At 44.0% G+C, this 21,378-nt stretch overlaps 2 protein-coding genes across 3 annotated transcripts; one reads left to right on the forward strand and one right to left on the reverse strand.

The window, feature by feature from the left end:
- Positions 1-395: 395 nt before the first annotated feature.
- SMAD5 (SMAD family member 5) lies at positions 396-9,656 on the forward strand. 2 transcript variants are annotated; one of them, XM_054389402.1, is made up of 6 exons: positions 396-880; positions 2,021-2,272; positions 3,737-3,856; positions 4,511-4,732; positions 8,106-8,362; positions 9,305-9,656. In XM_054389402.1, the coding sequence occupies exons 1-6, from the start codon at positions 478-480 to the stop codon at positions 9,446-9,448; spliced, it is 1,398 nt and encodes a 465-aa protein (XP_054245377.1). In that variant the 5' UTR covers positions 396-477; the 3' UTR covers positions 9,449-9,656. The 2 variants fall into 2 exon arrangements, with proteins under 2 accessions (XP_054245377.1, XP_054245378.1); XM_054389403.1 differs by lacking the exon at positions 3,737-3,856.
- An 11,132-nt stretch (positions 9,657-20,788) lies between these two features.
- On the reverse strand, positions 20,789-21,109 carry SMIM32 (small integral membrane protein 32). The gene has a single exon (XM_054389458.1). It carries the CDS (start codon positions 21,107-21,109, stop codon positions 20,789-20,791), a length of 321 nt encoding a protein of 106 aa, XP_054245433.1.
- Between the last annotated feature and the right edge of the window lie 269 nt (positions 21,110-21,378).

The raw sequence follows: 21,378 nt of genomic DNA on the forward strand, positions 1-21,378 counted from the left end.
AAATGGAATTCATGGATTTAAGGAAGATTGTTAACAGGATCCATGGTGTCCCTTTGGTCCCTTGACTGTCCTTTTACCCACTACTTAGTAATGCAGGGATCTGATCATATTTTACCTTGTTTAGCTCTGGATTGAGGTCCTGGCACTTCTAGGATAAGGTGAAGTGGCTAGGGTTGAAAGTGAGCTCGATTCTTTCAATATCTGCCCTTTTGTTGTCCCACATTCTTTGCTTGTTTACTAATTACTTGTTAACTTCTTTTTAATAGACTTGGAGGAATCACTCATTAGTTTTGATGGGAAGACTTCATCACTGACATCTCTATGTTGGGTTGTCAGCCTCCAAGAATTAACACAGCTCAGCAGTGGCAATAGCTTCTTTTTGGTGTACACTGACATTGGAAAAAACACCAAAACACAACCCAAATAAGCAACCCCCAACATACAAACCCCAACAACCCTTCTGAAGACTTGTGTCAAATGACGTCAATGGCCAGTTTGTTCTCCTTTACTAGCCCAGCTGTAAAGCGTCTGTTGGGCTGGAAACAAGGAGATGAAGAGGAAAAATGGGCAGAAAAAGCTGTTGATGCTTTGGTTAAAAAACTGAAAAAGAAAAAGGGTGCTATGGAAGAACTGGAGAAAGCCTTGAGCAGTCCAGGCCAGCCCAGCAAGTGTGTTACTATCCCTCGTTCTTTGGATGGACGACTGCAGGTGTCTCACAGGAAAGGCCTTCCCCATGTCATTTACTGTCGGGTTTGGCGCTGGCCTGATCTGCAAAGCCATCACGAGCTGAAGCCATTGGATATTTGTGAATTTCCTTTTGGATCTAAACAGAAGGAAGTCTGCATCAATCCATACCACTACAAGAGAGTGGAGAGCCCAGGTATGTTTGAACAGGAACCACTTCATTTGTCTCTTCCTCCGCTACTGTATAACAAATTCCATTTGCTGTATGAGGGAATTTGGAAGAGGAATGTTCAAAGTGTACTTTTCTGGTGGGGTTGTGGGGAGGTGTGCTGTCCAGCCTGTACTAGCTGCTTTTCTTTGTGGTAAGTCACTCTTTTTCCACAGGTCTCATAAGCCTGCTACCCTTAAAGTCAGTGGTAAAGTCCTCACTTGTGATAGAGAGGATTGCTCAAAAGACTTTGATTTCCTTGCGAGACTCCTTTTAAAACCTCAGTCCTTGCAAGGAGGTTGGTAGCATTCTTTCAGGTGCTTAGTATTTCATCAGTGAGTGACCTGAATTGAGGAGGTAAAGACATGAATTCTAGGCTGTCGTGTTTCTCACTTGACCTCCCATTAGCAGGCAACAGAGCTGTAGAGAGACCCGAGAGTGATCAGTTAGCGCAAGGCACATACCAGTTTTGTGTCAGGGAGAGGTCTTCTCCTAAGGCATGTTGCTGTGGCAGAAGGTGAGCAGGGTTGTGGTTATGAGTGGGAGAGATGAAGTATGTAGCTCTGGGAAGTCCAATGAAAAGTTGTTTCGCAAAATGGTTGTAACTGCTGCACCCAGCTGGAGTGCTCAAGAGCTTGAACTCCAGGCTCCAGCACTCTGGAATTTAAAACTCCAGTTAGTAGTTGTACATCGTGATACAGATTTGCGTTGTCTTCAGTGAAAAGAGCTGTAATTAAATACATAATTTGACTGTGTTTCTCTTTTTACTGGTTTGCTAATGTACACATAGAATGAATTTTGTACTTTTGGTGTGTCACATGGACACTTTCTGCTTTTTTTTCTTGTTTAAAAAAAAAAAAAAGTCTGCTTCCCATTGCCGGAAATAACAGTAATTTTACTCAGAGTTTTGCCAGAGTAAAATTTGAGTCTTCCATGAAACCATAATGTAAAAAAAAAAAAAAAATCAAGGAGAGAGAATGGGATAAAGACATGACAGACAAATCTACTCCTCTTTCTACCCCAGCCAGTGGTGAACCTTCCAGGATGAGCAGAATAGCACAGTGTTTGTATCTCTTTCCTTGTGTCTCAATTTTCCCTCTAAGTTTATCTGTTTTGTTTCTTTTTCAGTTCTACCTCCAGTGTTAGTGCCTAGACATAGTGAATTCAATCCACAGCACAGCCTGCTAGTTCAGTTCCGGAACCTAAGCCACAATGAACCACACATGCCACACAACGCGACCTTTCCAGACTCCTTCCAGCAGCCCAACAGCACTCCATTTTCCATTTCACCAAACAGTCCCTACCCACCATCTCCAGCCAGCAGCACTTACCCAAGCTCCCCAGCCAGCTCTGGGCCGTCCAGTCCCTTTCAGCTACCGGGTAAGTACAGCCTAAATATTGGCTTAATGAAAAGAACTGAAATGTCAAATGCTGTTGTGACTTAGTACTTCAGGAATTTGTGATGTTTGCAATAAATTGCTTTGTCATTTGCATGTTAGGGGAGTTTCTTCCTAGCTTTGTCCTTGCTCAGAGTTGTTACAGTTTTGTCTGTCCACATCCTTTTTGTCACGAATGAATATCATAGAATGGCTTGAGTTGGAAGGGACCTTAAAGAGCATCTAGTTCCAACCCCCTGCCATGGGCAGGGACATCTCCACTACACCAGGTTGCTCAAAGCCTCATCCAGCCTGGTCTTAAACACTTCCAGGGGGAGAGATCCATAGCTTCTCTGGGCAACCTGTTCCAGTGTCTCACCACCCTCACAGTGAAGAACTTCTTCCTGATTTAAATCTACCCTGCTCTAGTTTAAAGTCATTGCCTCTTGTTCTGTCACCACATGCTCTGATATACGGTTCCTCCCTGGCTTTCCTATAGGCTCATGGTGAGTTATTTTGCACAGCTTCAATGCAGAATAACTGGTACATTAAAGGAATACCTAACAAGAAAGCAGATGTAAGGGGCTGAGCAAGAAGTTTATTGATGTCTTTCTCTGAATTAAGACACTTAGGTGTGGTGGTTAACTAGGGAAAAAACCAGCAAATTTTTGATAGGAACTTAATTTGAAAATAAAGAAAACCAACAACTGACAGGGGCAAAGGAGAGAAGCTTTCTGGATACTGATGTAGTTCACAAAGCAACAAAGTTAATAGTTTTAAGAATTTTGCTTTCCAGTAGCTCAATGTTTGCATCTTTGTTCTTTCTTGTGGCCCCCCTTGGATAAGTGCTGTGAGCACTGGGGTGGGTGCATTAATGGTATGTGGAGGGAGTTTCTGAAACGGGGAGTAATGGGGCATGACAGCTGTGCTGAATGGCAGAACACAGCTCCACACTTTTCTGATGAACTCAGCCTACAGAAGCAGCAAAACCCCTACTGGTTTAGGCCTTTGTTATGCTATAGCAAATAAAGTTAGTTGTTTATTTTTTTTTTTTCACTACTACTTTCTTGGGGAGCACAGAGAAGAGAGTAGGCAAGAAAGCTAATGTTTGTGTGGCAAACAGTGGGAACTAGAGTCATCTTGCCCAGCTGCAGAAGTGCAGCTGTTAAAGAAGGGGGAAAAAAAAGGTTGGGGGGAGTGGGCAAAAAGGGGGGAAAAAAGAGAAAAGCACATCTGAGTTTTACTCAAGTGCCCAATCTTGTAATTAGTCCCATAGGTAAGAACCCAACTGTTGAAGGAGCTTACTGTAAAGACAGCTGGGCTGTCTTCAAGTTACTTTGAAAATGGATCCAAATGTTTTAATCTCTCTCATTCAGGAGTATTTTTGTGTTTATAGCTGTAGAATGAATAAATAAATACTCTAAATTGTTGAGGTTTTTTTCTGGTTCATTCTTTTTCTCATTTGCAGCTGATACTCCACCTCCTGCATATATGCCCCCTGATGATCAGATGGGGCAGGATAATTCTCAATCAATGGACACAAGCAATACAATGATCCCTCAAATCATGCCAAATATATCTACCAGAGGTAAGTTACATAGCATGGTGTGAAATCAGCATTGTTTGGCTTCCTAAAGCTCATGACCAAACACAAAATAACTTGAAATGGCACAAGTAACCTCACAGATAGGTGGAAGCAGTTCCCCAAGGTGTACTGGGGATGTAGCAGGAAGAATTAAGAAGTGAAACTTGCCTGGCTTATTCTCATCTCTTGCTTTTAAAGCCTCAGGTGGTATCATAGGTTACAACAAGTTGAATTTTTTTTCCATTAGGTTTTTTTTTTTTTTTTTTTTTTTTGCTCCCTTTGCCTGCTGTTGGGATTGTATATGCATAAAGACTCTGAAAATGAAGTCCTAAAATAGCCTTTATAACAAACTGTTAAAAAGTGGACAGAAGAATCATGTTTCACCTGGTATCAGAGAGCCATCCAGATTCTTGTGTAGGTTTTGGTTTTGTTTAAGATCAGGCTTAAACTAGGAAAACCAATTGTGAAATCAATGAACTAGCTAAAATGCATGAAAGTCCAAATGATCAAGATGTTAATCAGGGCAAATCTTGCCCATCACAACTGGTGACCAAGCTTTTGGTTCTCTGTAGGTATTTTGGAAGGGCTGCTTTACGGTTTCAGGTTTAATGTTCCAACACTTCTGTAAACTGCTGCTTCCATTCTGCTTTTTTCCAGATGTTCAGCCTGTTGCCTATGAAGAACCCAAACACTGGTGTTCAATTGTGTATTATGAATTAAACAATCGTGTTGGGGAGGCCTTTCATGCATCTTCTACAAGCGTCTTAGTAGATGGATTTACAGACCCCTCCAATAACAAGAACAGGTTCTGCTTAGGTTTGCTGTCCAACGTGAACCGCAACTCGACGATTGAGAACACAAGGCGGCACATTGGAAAAGGTACAGCTTGGTTGTGCTACCTGTCACTCAGAAGCTCAGTCCTTAGGTTTTATTTCAACTTCTCTATACTGCAACTATGATTCCTCTTACATAAGAACAGATTATACCTCACAGAATACTTTGATTGCCATTGCAGTATTGGAAGACAGCTTACTTAGCCATAGAATCGTTTTATTTGGAAAAGACCTTTAAGATTACCAAGTCTGCTGCTGAACCATGTCCCTCAGCATCACATCTCTGTGTCTTTTAAACACCTCCAGGGATGAGGATTCAATGACCTCCCTGGGGCACCTGTTCCAGTCTTTGAGAACACTTTCAGTGAAGAAGTTTCTTTCTAATGTCCAACTTTAAACTTCTCCTGGTGCAACTTGAGGCCATTTCCTCTTGTCCTGTCACTTGTTCTTGGGAGAAGAGACCAACCCCAGCCTGGCTCTGATCTTTCAGAGAGTGGTAGAGAGTGTGAAGGTCTCCCCATAGCCTCTTTTTCTCCAGGCTGAACAACCCCAGCTCTCTCAGCTGCTCCTCACAAGACCCTTCACCAACTTGGCTGCTCTTCTCTGGACCCGCTCCAGCACCTCCATGTCCTTTTAGTAGTAAGGGCCCAAAACTGAACCCAGTACTCAAGATAACAGCCTCACCAGCGCTGAGTTCAGGGGGACTACTTCTCTGGTCCTGCTTGTCACTCTTCATGATGCAGACCACAGCCATGGTTTGATTCATCTAGGAATTGCATCCATTTTGGCACTACCTTAAAAGATTAAATATTACCTTGTCTTCACCAAGCTGCATCGTTATGGGTGCTTGTTATATTCAGTGATAGTCTGTAAGTAGAATTTTTTGTTTCAACCCCAAAAAACATATTGCAGGACTTCTGATATTTTATATCTGCTTCTTGCATCAAATTCTTTGTGCCACTTTACAGTATATCAAAGATATATTTTTTTGAACTCTGCTGTTCATGCAAGGTATTAAGCTGCTGTCTGCAGCATGTTCAAATCTCTTGCATGAGCCAGCAGCAGGACTTTGAAGTGCTAATGCAAAACTGCAAGGGCTCATTTGTCTGAGTGAATCCATGGGTGTGTAGGTGTGTGGGAGGGATTCCTGCAGACAGCAGGTTTTGCAAGATCTTCTAGTTTTCCTGTGCTGTTTGGCTGATAGCACACACAGAGGCATGGTTTTCATCTTCTCTGGAATGTGCTTGGATTATCTTAAAACGTAGTACTCCTTTTCAGAGCACTAATTAAGTTAGTCCTGAGAGGGGAATTCTATCTATTGCACACTTTAGAGGCTTTTTGAACACTCAAGATCATTTGGTACAGTTGGTCTTGCCTGTTGTATTATTAGAGTCTGTTGCTTGTAATGTCATCAAGACCCATCCTGTCCCTTAGCAGTCTGTCAATTACACTGCTAGAAAGACAACAACATTTGGCAAGTAATTTGGAGTCCAAAAGTTTATCGTAATATAGCTGTTGGAAACTTGGCTCTGCAGTGCTGCTGTCCAAGAAAACTTAATGTTGTAAAGGGGAACAGTTGATTTCTGGAGCGTGGGGCATGTGTCAGGTTCTTCTGTTTTGGCTTAGCCCTTTCCGTTGTACTTGCAAGGCAGTCTGGTGTCTGCCTGAGCTCAGGGTGGGAACAGAGATCCAGCATCATGGTGTAGAACTGGGTATTGTATTGGCTGCAATGGGCTTTAAAATAGCTACATCTCTTATATTAAACCAGAACTTTGCTTCATGGTAACAGTTCTGAGAGCAATTAAGATTGTTTTGAGATAAAATGCTACTTATTTATGGCTTTTATTGGAAATCCTTAGGTGTTATTTGCCTCTTTAAAATATCCCAGTCCTATTTGCTAAGCTTTTTCTGTAGAAGGATGACATTGCAAGCATAAGTGACTTCTTTGTGTGCATTGGATTGTTTTTGAAGTATCTGTGTTCTCAGACTGTATTATCCAGCTCCCCATCTCAGACATCTCTTGGAAGGTCTTTACCCCAAAGAAGTGAGCTAGCAAGTAGTGGTCCCTGTCTTTTTAAAGAAATAGGGTTGTGGGGGGAAAATGCATTCTTGCGTGTCCCAGATTTTCTGACAGCTGCTTGTAGTCGATGAACCCAGTAGTTCCTCTGTCTAACCTCCATCCTACCTTAGTCCCAAGTGGATCTAGCAGTGTTCACAACAGTTGCTGCTGTCTGAAAGATTAACTTGCATCTGCTGACTTGCTGCAGCTTCATCTGGCAAACCAGGGAATAGCCTGAAGTGGATTCTCAGGGTATTGCAAGGAAGGCTTAAACTGAGCTGTCTCTCAGCCATGGAACAGTGGTAGGTAGGGGAAGAGGAGAGGATGTGGGAAAAGGAAGCAGAACAGTGAGAATCTGTATTTGATGCTCAAAGGATCAGCAGTTTTTATATATTAATTTGTAGTCTGTAGCAGTGTTACAGGCTTCAGAAGATAAAGGGAAGGAGGAGGAGGCTCAGGGGTGACCTCATTGCTGTCTACAACTACTTGAGGGGAGATTGTAGGCAGGTGGGGGTTGGTCTCTTCTCCCAGGCAACCAGCACCAGAACAAGAGGACACAGTCTCAAGTTGTGCCAGGGGAGGTATAGGCTGGAGGTGAGGAGGAAGTTCTTCACAGAGAGAGTGATTGCCCATTGGAATGTGCTGCCCAGGGAGGTGGTGGAGTCACCATCCCTGGAGACGTTCAAGAGAAGCCTGGATGAGGCACTTGGTGCCATGGTCTGGTTGATTGCTTAGGGCTGGGTGATAGATTGGACTGGATGAGCTTGGAGGTCTCTTCCAACCTGGTTGATTCTATGATTCTAAGCACTTGTGTACATAGCCAAGTCCAGGCAGATGTGATAGATCTTGGGGGCTTTATTGAGTTTAAGGTCTCTAAAGGCCTTTCAAATTGTGCAACTAATTGGGCTCACCTCTCCTTTTGCTTGATAAAATACATGGAAAACCAGATCAGGCCATGGACACACTTTCTCATTCATGTCTATCACATCTCTTCTCCAGGACACTTCTGTTGGAATTGCCATAGGCAGAAACTACTGATTTCATAAGCTGGAACTGTAAAATCCACCTAATTCTCTCGAATAGTAGCTTGAAATAACTTGTGACAGTGGAAGTAGCTTTCATTCTATGATTCTGTTTTGTAATTGATGGGGGAAGGACATCTAGTGGCTGATGTATAATGAAGCCTCTCATGTGTTTTTAAGTGGGAAGGTTATAGTGTGGGCAAAAGCTTTTATGAGAAGCTCCTCAAGCAGAAAATTTACTTTTATTGTCTCTGATATCAAGGAAATTGTATTAAACACGGTATTTTGGGGGGAGAGGAAAAAAAATAATTTGAAATGTTTTTATCTTTGTTTTCAAGGAGTTCATCTCTACTATGTTGGTGGGGAAGTCTATGCTGAGTGTTTAAGTGATAGTAGCATATTTGTACAGAGCAGAAACTGCAACTACCACCATGGCTTTCATCCCACAACTGTATGCAAGATTCCTAGTGGATGCAGTCTGAAAATCTTCAACAATCAGGAATTTGCTCAGCTTTTAGCCCAGTCTGTCAACCATGGATTTGAAGCAGTGTATGAGCTCACCAAAATGTGCACCATTCGAATGAGCTTCGTCAAGGTAAAGAAATTATTTTGAGGGCATTTAAATTTCTTGTGGGTTTGGGTGTTCAGCAGTAGCAGGGTAGCAAAGTATATTCTGACCTGCTGTGGTTCTTTCCAGTAGGTATGTCAAAAAGAGTCAGTTTAGGGAGAGGGAAAGAAGGAAAAGCATAGGTTACTGTACTGAATGTTGGCTGTGTCTTTAGCTCCTTCAGTACTCAGGACAGGGATTTCATCATTGTGGTTGCTATAATTTTATTAAGGGAGGTTTGAGCTCACACTCCAGATGTGAACAAATGAAGTGGACTACAGGACTACAAGAATGTGAGTAGAGAGGAGCAGAAGTGAGTGCAGAATAAAAACTGCAACTCCTTCCACTCTATATTTTTTTGAATTGATGATGTTAACAAAGACATGATGTGAATGTCTGAAGCCAAGCTGTGCTGCTGTGCTCACTGTGGTGTGTTTTCAGCCTTGTTTAATCAAGGTGCTGCCCCTTTCAGATTTAGCGTGGTGTCTAGACTGGAGCCTTCCAGAGCTGCTTTTGCACCTTGGCCAAAAGTTACCTTGTTAGCTTTGTAAGTTATGATAAATACTGTTTCTTTGAGAGTGGAGAGGGCAGGGAGCAGGAGGGAGAAGCAGGAGAGAGATGTGGCCACAGCCAGGAGCCTTTCTTGAATCAGCAGTGTGCTCCACAGAGGAGCTCGTGGTGTTGCTCCAGGTCTGTAGCAGGCAAGACTTGACTGGGGCTTGCAGGTGCAGCTTCCCTTCTGCTCCTTCCCAGCCTCAGTTTGTTTTGGTTTGTTTTTTTTTTTTTCCCTTTCAGATGTGTTGCAATATTGTGAGTTACCTGCAGATCAGTATCTGAAATGATGATTTCTTGGTGGTTGCTAGCACAGTTACTTGGGAAGACAAGGGCACATCCTCTCCCTGACTGACCACATCTTGTTCATCTTTGCAGGGCTGGGGAGCCGAATATCACCGACAGGATGTCACAAGCACCCCGTGCTGGATAGAAATTCACCTTCATGGGCCCCTTCAGTGGCTGGATAAAGTACTCACACAAATGGGTTCTCCTCTGAATCCCATCTCCTCTGTCTCCTAGTGCTGAAACTGAACCTCTAGCCTCGTTTTTAGCGAACTGATTCTAATTCTAGAGAAAACTTCCAGTGTGGATATACTGTGAGCTATATGGAGAATGGATCTTACAGTTTAACTTTTTGGTTTTTAAATCCCTTTGTGACCAATGCCATTGTGTATAGCTAATCAGTTTTACATTTCAATTTGTTCTTGTGATGCTTAAGTGACAGTTGAGCCCTAAGGGGAAAAAAAGTCTATTGAAAAATTCAGAACATTTTTTTCCCCTCCTTCCCCTAGAACTTCAACAGGCATGTGTCTTAACTGGAAAAGGGGTTCTCTTTTTTTTGTCCTGTAGGGACAAGAATGATGAAGACTGACTTCAGAAAATAAATGCGTATCATAGTTTGGGATTTTTTTTTTTTTTTAAATTTTAATGTTTATGAAACTGTTTGAACATGTGCAGCTCCAGCTTGCAGGCTGTATTTTTAGCATAGCTGTTAAACATCTTAAGGTTGACGTCTGTCATAAGCAAAATTAGACTTTATTAAGGCTAATTTGCCTCAGATTGAACAATGTGATTTTTATTTTTTTGTTTGTTTAAATGTACACATGAAATACACTTTTTACAGATATTGGAGTGGTGTAAAAAAAGCAAACACTTGTATTGTCTGTTGGAAAACGCTGTCATAAACACACTGTATATTAATGCAGAATAGTAATTGTTAGCCTTTTCCCACTTCAGTTTTGTATTCTCTCTTTTACCCACCCTTGTATTGATCCAAGGTAAACATCTTGCACGTTTCTGGAGTAGTAATTCCTGGTTTGCTTTTGATTTCCACCCGTGCCCTTTGGATTTGGTTGCCAAGGCTTGCTCTTTCTAGGTAGCCTTCTCTCTTTTAACATGAATACTACTCTTTGTAAATGGCAGTGCTTACTACTTTTTGGAAGGAATAAGTTGGTTTTTTTTATTGTTGTTGTTTTCTTGGGTTTTTTTTTGTGTGTGTGTTCTAGCTGTTTATTATTTTACCTGTCTGGAATTGATCTGCCTTAGCCCTTCTTAATCTCTCAGTAGCCATTATGCAGTATTAGTGATCACAACACTATTTTCCTTCACTTTCAGTATGAGTTTTGAAGGCTGTTGAGTGGCTTAGCAAATTAGGAACTGAATGCAGAAGCTTTTACTTCCAGATCATGTAATTTAATACAGACTTGTTGGTAATGACCAAAAGCAATCACTTCTTTGTAGTCTACATGAAACAGTGGTCTTGAGCCTGTCCCTGAGGGCAGGTGCTCAGTTAGAAGACTCCCTAGTCGGCAGCTTTGTGGGATCGAAGGACTGCAGTAATATGATGGTGAAATTCCTCTCTCACACCTAAAGAATCCTGTTGCCTGTGCTATTGTATTACTCAGTAGAGAATTTAAACACTAAAGGAAACAGTTCAGTAGCCTTATGTGTACTTTCCCCCTTTAAATAATAAAAAAGGAGGCTGAAAAGTATTCCAAGTGAATTATATACGAAATTTCTTTGCATGCAGAAAAGGGCCTGTTGTGTATTTTAACCTCTCACCCTCCTTTTTCTCTTTCCTGAACCTCTCTTCAGAGAAGGGTTCAGCGTTTGAGGGAGAGGCTGAAAACTCTCAAATGCAAATACTTAACTCAAAGATGCATTGCAGTTAATCACTGCAGTCCTGAGACACTGATTGCTTTACACAAGTTCTTGTGTCTTCTATGGAATGACAGTTTCTGCTCCAGTGTGGAAATCCTGCATCATATGGTACCTAAGTAGCAACTGATCTTACAGGAATAAAACTGATTACGTGTCATTAAAACGTTTCTTATGCAATGCCTTAAAGGAATAAACTGTAACACTTCTGCAGAAGCCTGATGTGCTCTTGTACAGGAGTTCCTGTATTACTGGGTGGTTGGGGGTTTTGGGGGGTTGTTTTTGTTTGTTTGTTTGTTTGAAGCATTTTCTCGAGTGTGTTTAAAATCAAATAAGAGCATCTTCAGGAGAAGGGGAATTGCATTCTTTGCCCCTCCCCTTTAGGGTCGTCTTTCATTCTTTGGAACTACGACCCACATATGGTTCTTCCGATGGCATAAAAGTCAGTGGGCCACAGGATCAGGAGGCTTCTATTGTCTTCTCCCCAGGCCTGACTTTTCTCCTGTTCTGAAAGTGCATATTTGACACTACAGGATTCTTTCTTTCCTTGCCTGGCTTTTCTAGTAAGTGTCATGGCACATTGGATTAAGGAAAGAGCTCAGTTGTTAGGTACAAGACTTTGCCTTATCCAAAGGGTTTTTCACCTGGCTTCTTCTCTTGGGTGTTTAGATGTGGCCAACTAAATGACTCAGGAATGGGTGCTGAAGTGAGCCAGAGCTGGTGCTTAGTGCTAGTATTTGTGGTTTGGTTGGCTACCCATGCACTGAACCATAATGTCTGCAATAATATTCCCCAATTAACTCACTTCTGATGCTGTCATTAAGTACTAAAGTACTCTGGCATTTTTCTACTTGGCATACTCCTGAACTGTCATAAATGCAGTGCTGGGGATCTCCTTGTGCCTGCTGGTTGTGCCAAGGCAGGCTTGCAGGAGCAGCCCCACTAAAATTTGTTGATTTGTTCTACTTTGCTGTTCCTTTTTTTGTTTTATATATGACTTTTGGAGAGCTTTCTAGTTACCAAATTTTGGCTGCTACTGGTTGATGGTGCTCCTGATCGTGCTTAGTTTGTCCGTGCTGCTAGTGTGTCGTTCAGATATTGGCGTATGGATGGAGAACTCTTTGCCCCTGGAGATGTTTCGAGTAGCAGAGTGCTGCTTCTGTGGCAGCTGATGTGTGCATGAGCCACTTGATCTAGGTGGAGGAACTGAATCAGACAGTAGTGTGGTAGGTGGAAGATGGAGCTTCTCCAGTATAGCCCAGCTGAGGTTGAATGTAACTCTTCAGTGTTGACTTCTGTCTTTTATTAGTGTTGCCTTTGTTTGGAGGCATCTGCCTACTTTGCACCAGCCACAGCAAAGGGCCTAGAACAGTCATGTGCTGACATTCTTGCTGGGTTTGCTTTTACAGTTGCTGAGATGAGGTAGCAGCTTGGATGTCTCTCCTTGGAGGCCTTCAGCCTTGCTGGCAGTCAGTCCAGTGCCTTGCTCTGAGCATTACATTAATTGCATTAGGCATGAAGTAGTTGGACAGGAAGGGATGACATAGAGTGATAGCATCTCTAGGACCAAAATGAAACTTTCTGCACCTGAGCTGTGAGACAAATCCAACAAGTCAAAAGAGATGAATCAGCCCACAGCTTGTGATTTGGTGTAGAATTGCTTAGAACACTGGAATTCTTTTGGGTTTAGCTTGAAGCTATCATTGTTTTATTTCCCCAACAGTATTACAGTGTGTAAGTTGTCAACTCTTGGCCAGATTCTCTTCCAGTGTTAAGCCTGGAGAACATGGAAAGGTGTCAGGCTGTTCTCCCTAGTTTGAAATCATCTTCTTTATTAATTTCAGGATAATTTAGTTACCCAAAGTGTTGCTAGCAATGGTTTTCCAGAAAGTAAAGAACACAGACCCAAACCAAAACTTTCTAAATGCTCTGCTTGGAAAGACAAAGGTGACTTACCTTTTTTTTGTGTGTAGTTGAGGCAGGTGACCCCTTCTGAAGTGAGATCAGCAGACCAAACCATCAGGTGATGACATAAAGTTGCTTTCTTGTGCTGCTCCATAAACCTGCTTCTGTGTTTGTCACAAGCATAACCTTTATGCTTCTGTTTACATTGTAGGAAACACAGCTCTAGAGCCATGAGGTTTGATTTTGGTTTTGTTCCATTTAACTCTCAACACCTTTTTATTTTGTTTAATTTCTGAACTGATTAGGTTTTGCTATGTTTTTAAAGATTTTTTTTTTTTTTGCATACTGCTGCTGGTATTTCAATAAACAAAACAAACCCAAACCCCAGAGGTTTTTCTCATTTCCTTTATCTCTTAACTCTGAAATATTTTCTTTACAAGGGTTGAACTAGGAGTTCTTGCAACTCTGGCTGCTGCTGCCTTCCCATATGCATATTCTTCATAGAAATATCTTGTTAAAAATGCTTTTCTCTATCTTTCTAGGAGAGCAAAAGCTGCAGTGCTCACAGAAGCAGAGACTAAATTGCTCCAGTTGAAGAGTTCTTTTTTTTTTTTTTCTTCTTGTAGAATGCAGCCAGCCAAAACGTTATCAATTTGTTGGGATCTATAAAAGGATTTAAATCTGCAGCACAAAAAAAATACGTGTATCTCTGAGACTTCAGCCACATTCTGATGGTTCTGTTGGGGGTGGTTGGGGTATTCTTTTCTTTTGCCATGGGGTTTTTAAACAGCCATCAGCCTGTCTGAATGTGCAGAGTGTGGTGGAAGTGCTGACCCGTGGTCTTTTCATGGAAATGAAGGCTGTTGAGTAGCTCTTGAAATTCAAGTGCTGCTCCAGTAAAATGGAAATTGAGGAGAAGTTTTAGTGAGCTGCCCTTTTGCTGGCTGCTAGCCTTCAGTTTTAAGACTGAGGGGAAGAAAACTTCTCTTCTTCACCAAGATACACAGAAATAGAGGTGGAAATTGCAATTGATGGTGTGCATAAGTGAAAAGAAATCTGGGTTTTGGCAGGGTGAGTACACAAACACTAAACCTCAGTCCCCCAGGGAGGGAGGGGGGGGACTTGGAAGAACTTGGAAGGGACTTCCCCTTGGAAGAACTACAGAAAGGAGAAGTGATTTGATTAATACAGAAGTGGTGACCCTGCTTGATTTTTGTCTGCTGCTCCTGCTTTGGGATTCAATTTGGTGAGCAGGCTACCACCTTGCAGTGCCACTGGCAAGATCTGTCATCTCAGTAAGGTTTTTGGGTTGTGCATCTGTGCTGTACTAAGGAGGATCCAATCCCTCAGGTAATAATTCCACTATTATTTTTGTTGTGTCTCCTGAAATGAGATGGTTTTACTTCCAAAATAAAGCCTGCCATGCAAAGTTCCCAGGAGGTTTCTGATGCTGCCATTACCTAGATGATACAGTCTAATTTGCAAGTGAGTAATATCTCAAATTAAGTGTTGCCACAGCTCCTGGTTATTAAAAGCTTTAAAATATTTTACAGAAGGAAGAGGTTTTGTTAATCTTCCTGGGTTTTCTCCTTGGGGAATTAGGGGTATTATAAGAGCTGCTAATTGAGTAGCTGTGAGTAGCTCACCAGTGTAAACTCTGCAACTGTTCATTTATGCTTTGGGCTTTTTTTTGTTTGTTTCCTCGGAAGAAAAACTTTGGGCAAACCCTACCTCTTGCAGCCCCACTCCAACCTGCATTCTGTATTTTGTCAGTTAGAGGCTGCTGTGTAAAAAAACAAATATTTCACTGGCATTTAAAGCAATTAGATGTTGGGTGTCCTGTACCCTGTGCCAAGAGAAATTTGCCTTTCTTTGGCCTGGATGCTCCTTGCCCTGTTGCAGCCAAGGACTATGCCTACTCTGACACCATCCAAAGAAACAAAGGATAATGGATGTAAGGTGGAACACAGAGCCCTGGAGCAAGCTGCCCAGAGAGGCTGTGGAGTTTCCTTCTCTGGAGACTTTCAAAGCCAACCTGGGGGTGTTCCTGTGTAGCCTGCCCTTGGGGATCCTGCTTTGGCAGGGAGCTTGGACTTCATGACCTCTGGAGGTCCCTTCCAACCCCTACCATTCTGTGATCTAGAACAACAATTCCATAGAAGTCAGGAAAACCTGGGGAGGGGACACTGGTGACTGGGGTGTGAAGCCAGTGCACAAAACCTTTAGCTTTCCCAAACTAATCACTTGGCATCATGGAAGTGCTGATTCCGTTCCCAGTGCCACATTCCCTCTTTTGGCCTCTGCTTTCTAGCCCCTTTTCCGAACACAGCCCCACTGCATTACACTGGGTGATGAGACTGGCTTCAGTTCCCTTTGGGATCTGTTAGCCTTCTGATTTAGGATGCAGAGCAAGCTGTCTTCTGCCTGCACCGAGGCATGGTAAGAGGTCCCAAAGTAGCTGTGAATTGTCAGCCACGCAGCTAAATGCAGATGTTTTTAGATACTGCGGCAGCTTAATGCTCCATTAGCATTGGCTGGGGTTGTGCCGAGGGTGTTTTGTAGTCAGCCGGTGTGAGTGCTTTGGGTCGGTAACATGGAACAGGAAGAATCATTCCCCCTAGTTGTGGGCATCTGGGTATATGCTTTGGAGAGAAGAAATGTGCCCTCCTGTGTGGTTTTTTTATCATGCAGGCCCGGCAGAGGGGGTTGTCTGTAGCTCCACTGTGTGAGTTCTCACTCCGACCACTCAGAAACAGCAGAGCAGGAGGCAGCTGCACGCTGCAGAGTAGCTTACCTAGGCTGCAAACCAAAGCCCACACAGCAGAGTGGAGGTATGAGACTTGTGGAAGCTGTCTAACATCTGTCCCCAGACTTCTGACTATGCTGGGGACACAGCAGAATTCAAAGTAGAAACTATATTTTGGGGGGCAAAAAACCACCACGGACTATTAGTGCCCCCAGACAAAACAGGCTCTGTCCTGTAGCAGCCAGAGGAAGACTTGTGTTCCTGAGAGGTTTCAGGTCTCTGGTGAGCAGTCTTACTCTAAAAGACCTTTGTAGAAGGAAGTCACCTTTCCTGTGAGAAACTAGAGGTAAATCTGGTTTGTTAAGCCTGGAAGTGGTTGTGTCCACAGAGGTAGTTCACCAGTGGCACAATGGGCACTGCTGGGGCAATGCTCAGCCCCACAGTGGGGAGTTTGTTGTTGCCAGGTGGGCAAAAATGAGGGAGAGGAGGAAAAAGCTTGCAGAGACTTGCTGGTGTGTGTAGCTTCCTGTCTGGGAAGGCTTTCTGTATGGATGAATGGATTTAAACCTAACTTCTATGCCTATAGCCTCTGTAATTTGCCCAGAGTCTTGTGAGTTAAGGCTTGGAAGAAACAACCTCCTAAAGCAGACTGCTGTGAACACAGCCCAGCTGTGTCTTCTTTCACCTTCTCAGTCTGATGTCTGCCAATAAGTGTTCCAAATACCAGGTAGATGAAGCTCTTAAGTTTAGGAGAAGGAGGACCATGGTGAGAGCAGTGCTCAGGGGAGGACACTGTGCCTCCCATGTAAGAACCAAACCTCTTGCCTAACACATCTGCTGGGATCAGGTCTGCATAGGAGTTGAGGCAGCTGCTTGTCACTAATTGAGACTGGGACCTGCTCAGCCTCTTCAGCATTTTCCTGCAAATCTCTAAGTTTGGAAGGACAGAAAAGACTCAGGAGGAGTGTAGCTAAGCCCTCACTCTGGTTAGCAATTGCTAAGGACTCTGTGTAAATCCCCAGCCTCTTCTCTCTCTTTCCTTGCTGGAAGCAGAGTTGTGGAGGAGCTTTCTTTCATCATAGCAATTCCTGTTTTGAAGTGGTGTCCTGGGATAAGGGCTTTTCATTTCTTTTGAAGATGCTCCCTGAAGAAAACTCATTAGAGGAAGTGCAGTTACAAACTGCTGGGACTCTTGTGATTTCACACTGGTTTGGAGACCATGATCATGTATCACAGCCTTGCTTTCTGCTTTACTGTGCAGCACCAGGGTATTTACCAGCCTGAGGCATCCCAAACAGACATGAAATATTTAACTTTGGGGATTTGTTCTTTGCCTTTTCCCTTGCTGTGTAGTTTGACAGGCTTGTGAGTCCTACAGATGAGTCCTTTCCAGGCATCAGCTGTGATGGCTGTGGCATGGGCTGTAGAAATGTTCATCTCCTGCTCTTTCTGGGAGGCCAATGCCTGTTAAAAAGCCCCCTGCAGCTCACCTGCGGGTAGGAAATGCCAGAAGAAAGATGGTTGCTGCTGGGCCCCCACAATATTAACAAACCTGGTGTGAGGCAGAGCAAAGGGATGAGTATTTCCCTAATTTTGGGATGCTCTCGAAATGAGAATCATGTTGGCAGCTCCTTATGGGCTCCTTGGTACTGGTGCTGAGGGAAATGCCCCATGGGCAGTGCCTGTGCCAATGGTGTGGGCAGTTGAGATCAAAACCACTTGTGGACTAAGAGATTAAAGATAAAAGGCTGCAACAGAGCAATAATAATGAGCACAGGATCCCAGCATGGCTGGGGTTGGAAGGCACTTCTGGAGCTCACTCAGTCCAAGCATTGCTAAAGCAGGGCATCCACAGCAGCTTGCCCAGGATCACAATGGCCAGGGGGGTTGGAATCTCTCCAGAGGAGACACCACAACCTCTCTGGGCAGCCTGCCCCAGGGCCCCAGCACCCTCACACCAAAGAAGTTTCTCATGTTCAGGGGAAACTTCCTGGGTTCCAGTTTGTGCATGTGAATCTTGTCCAGTCCCTGGGCACCACTGACAAGAGTCTGGCCCCAGCCTCTTGCACCCTGTCCTTTGGCTCTTGCTGAGCATTGCTCAGATCCCCTCTGGGGCTGCTCTTCTCCAGGCTCAACAGCACCAGGGCTCTTAGCCTTTCGTCCTCACAGAGATGCTCCAGGTCCCTCAGCATCTTTGTGGCTTCCACTGGGCTCTCTCCAGCAGCTCTCTGTCTCGACCAGGAGAGCCCAGAATTGGACACAATGTTCCAGACGTGGTCTCACAAGGGCAGAGTAGAGGGATGCTCCATTGGAAGGGTGGCATCAGATACAAAAGGTATCAATGCTTCCATCTGGAACTGCTGAGTGGTCTCCTTGGCCCAGAGCAGGAGGAGTTAAAGCCTCATTTAGCACCCAGCCCCTGAGCACAGCCAGGAGCTGTGGGTCTGAAGCAGGCAGATGCTCTCCAGAGTGTTATGGGAGCTACTCATCTTTCAAAAGCAAAGCGCATTAATTAAGAGCTTCTTTGAACCGAGGCCACCCTGCTTCTCACATCATGGTGACCTAGATTTCTGGTGTTTCCCCTCATTCTTCATCTTTTAGTGTGTCACTCTCCAGCCTGCCTTGGAGAAGAGGCTGCTGCAGGGCTGTGAGTGTTGGGAGGTTCTTTTAAAAGGCAGAGTGAGAAGGTGAGGTTGGCTCTAAAGGCACAGCAAGGGCAGGAGTGTGGCTGGCAGGAGGGGAGAGGCTGGATTCATGGATACAGTTGTGTCATGCACCTAAATGAAGCAGTCCCAAGGAAATAAATGCTCGTGGGTCCCTCTCTGCATGTCTGTGTTTGGGAAGTGGATTTTATGGTCAGCCTGAATTCTGAGCCTGGTGGAAGAGAATATATCAGATGGTTTCTGTAGGTATGTTTCATACAGCAGCTAAAATGTCATTAAGAGAATAGAATCAATTCTGCATTAGAAATTATTCTGGCTATTGATGAGAGCAACACAGGGCATGCATAAAAGCTTTGCCAGTCACTCAGGCAGCACTCTAAGCATGCCAGGTTCTTCAGGGGCATTGATCCCAACTGTCAGGCTGTGGAGGAAAAGAGGATTATTCTGGGCTTGTTCTTGAGCATTTAAAGTACAGTAGGGTGCAAGGCAATATGTGTTCCATCAGATTGTGAGGCTTTTGCCAGCAGCAATTCTTAGCCCCAAACTGGTTATGGCTGAGAGCTGGAAACAAGATGTTGTGGCTTCAAAAATGAGTAAGAATTGTCTGGTTTGGTAAAACTTGGTTTATTCCAAAAGGGCTGAGACAAACACACTTGAGTTTATTCTTGCTTTCTACATGGAAGTAATGAGTTGGAATTACATCCTTTGAAATTTGGTCCAGAGGAGACAAAAATTGGCCACCTCTTGAGGAAGAAAATACTGAAGCCTGTTGTAGTTTAACTTACTTGAGCATAGTAAAAGATGGTAACCAAGACAATGGCACGGAAATGGGATTTTTAAAATGGAATTAGAACCAAACCAGCTTGCAGACAGGCTTCTCTATATACACATTTTGTCTGTGTGTGTAGTTGCAATGTAAGATCCCCTCCTTTGGGTCAAATAAGTTCTGTACATTTGCACACACAGCACCTCTGCTGTGCTCTGCAGGGTAAGGATGGGTTCAGGGCCACAGCATCTGACACATCTACATCCCTATTCTTATGGGAGCAAAAAGTGGGAGTATAAAGAGGGGTTAGGAGTCTCTGGGAAGCTTCAGTTCAGTTGTATGTTGAGCTGCTGGGGTCAAAACGATAGGGGGGGGGAAAAAAGCCCTTTGCCCACTCTTTGTGGGAAATAGAATGACAGAATGGTCTGGGTTGGAAGGGACCTCTGGAGGTCATCCAGTCCAACCCCCTCTGCAGTCAGCAGGGGCATCCTCAACTAGATCAGGTTGCCCAGAGCATATTGTTGATGAATTTGTGCATTGGAGCTGGAGCTGGCCTGTGAGTTTGCTAGAAAGCAGCAGCTCAGCTGGCAAGGCTAAGCAGAGGCTTGGAGAACAAAAATTGGATGGATAATCATTTCAAGTGATGGGTTTTGCTGGTGAATCAAGCTGTTGCCAGGATGATAAGCATGATTCTGGTTGTGCTAGGTGTATCTAAAGAGCAAGGAGTGAGGATATCGTGCCTGAAAGCAACTTCTCCTCTAAACCTGTGAGTTATGGCTCTCAGAAGTTCTCTCCTTTGTGTCCTGAACTCAGAGCATTCTGCTCTCCCCTTTCATTAGTTTACACATTGCTAAAGATATTTATTTTCTCTCCTTCTTTCTCCCCATCCTGATTTATTTTGTTTTCAGGCCGTGACAAATAAATTTTCTTTTGTAGCTTAAGAAAGCTGAAAACAAATTCCTTCGGTATTTAGTGTTTCACAGAACTGGTAACTCAAAACCTGATCAACGATGCAGGAAAAACAGCACAGCCACCCTGGACAGAATGACAATCAAAAGCTTAAAGAAGCATTTTCCCCCCCACACACCACATTTTCTCCTCTTGCCTGGCAGGACTGCCACTGCATTACCATGCACTTTCAGCAGCAGTGGAGAGAAATGGGTCTGGAAAGCAAAGTCATCCCTCCTGCACGGAGCTGTGAGGTTAACACACTGGGGTGGTGGTTTTTTCACACTTGATGCTATGGCTTCCTAAACGTGGGGGGAAAGCTCCACCGGCTGCCCAAACCAGAGCCTGTTGTGAATGCAAATCCCCTTGTCGGGAGACTGAAGGGGTGGATGATGACATTTGCATACATACAGAAAGAACTTTGTCTGCAATCGTGGGTCAGGGTTTTTGCACTGTTTAAGTGTGCTGAACCATTCTCTCCTTACTTCAGAGCAGAGCTTTGTGTTTACAGCCGTTCCCCTTCGCATACAGCAGGTTTCTTCAGCAGTCTCTTCCTGCCACGCAGCCTACAGAGGGTCCCATCCGTTTGCTGCCCCACAGCAGTGGCACTTGCTTGTGGGGGAGGGTTCCTGGTGCCTGCTGCTGCTGTTGTAAGCCATAGTTTCTCTCTAGGGTCAGACAGCTTGTGTCCTCCACGGGCTCCTCGCCTCTCGGAGCGATCTGTCGTAAGGAAGAGTGGCGAAAAAAGAGTTTTTCAGCTGGCAGTTGATGAAGAGCACAATGAGTGTCACAGTCAAGAGCAGAAAGAAAAACATGATGATGTAAGTCACCAGGTCTGGCTTATTTATCTCCCCTTCTTTTAACACCCTGGCTGTGGACATGTAAAACGCAGAGGAGCTCACGGGTCTCGGAGTGCCGCTCAAGTAGGGCGTGTTGGTCTGAATGATTAGGTGAGCTTCGGTGGCACTGGTTGAATTTAGCAGTTCACTATACATGTTCTTGCTTCGATATCCTCCACGGTACAAGTAAAGCAGGAGAGAAATGCAGTCAGTCTTTGGCATGGGAAAGAAATAATGTTTGTGCTTGTGAAAGGCTGCAAAGCAGCCGCATTTTGTCTACAAGCAAATGAATTCCCTTGCGCGGCTCATTGACTTTCTTTGCGATCTTCTCGCCTCCTATTTACAGCATTCAGCCACAAACATCAATCAAAACCGAAACGGGTACCTTGTGTCCTGGCCCTGGTTCTCCCAGCGCACCTCTTTCG

This window comes from Indicator indicator, chromosome 18 (genome assembly GCF_027791375.1).
Source record: "Indicator indicator isolate 239-I01 chromosome 18, UM_Iind_1.1, whole genome shotgun sequence".
Lineage (NCBI taxonomy): Eukaryota > Metazoa > Chordata > Aves > Piciformes > Indicatoridae > Indicator > Indicator indicator.

Bases quoted from the DNA above. Each gene is read 5' to 3' on its own strand.
- SMAD5 (XM_054389402.1), top strand. From the start codon at position 478: ATGACGTCAATGGCCAGTTTGTTCTCCTTTACTAGCCCAGCTGTAAAG. The intron at 4,733-8,105 runs GTACAGCTTGGT...TTTGTTTTCAAG, and splicing joins AAGGCGGCACATTGGAAAAG to GAGTTCATCTCTACTATGTT. The intron at 8,363-9,304 runs GTAAAGAAATTA...TCATCTTTGCAG, and splicing joins TTCGAATGAGCTTCGTCAAG to GGCTGGGGAGCCGAATATCA.
- SMIM32 (XM_054389458.1), bottom strand. From the start codon at position 21,109: ATGTATAGTGAACTGCTAAATTCAACCAGTGCCACCGAAGCTCACCTA.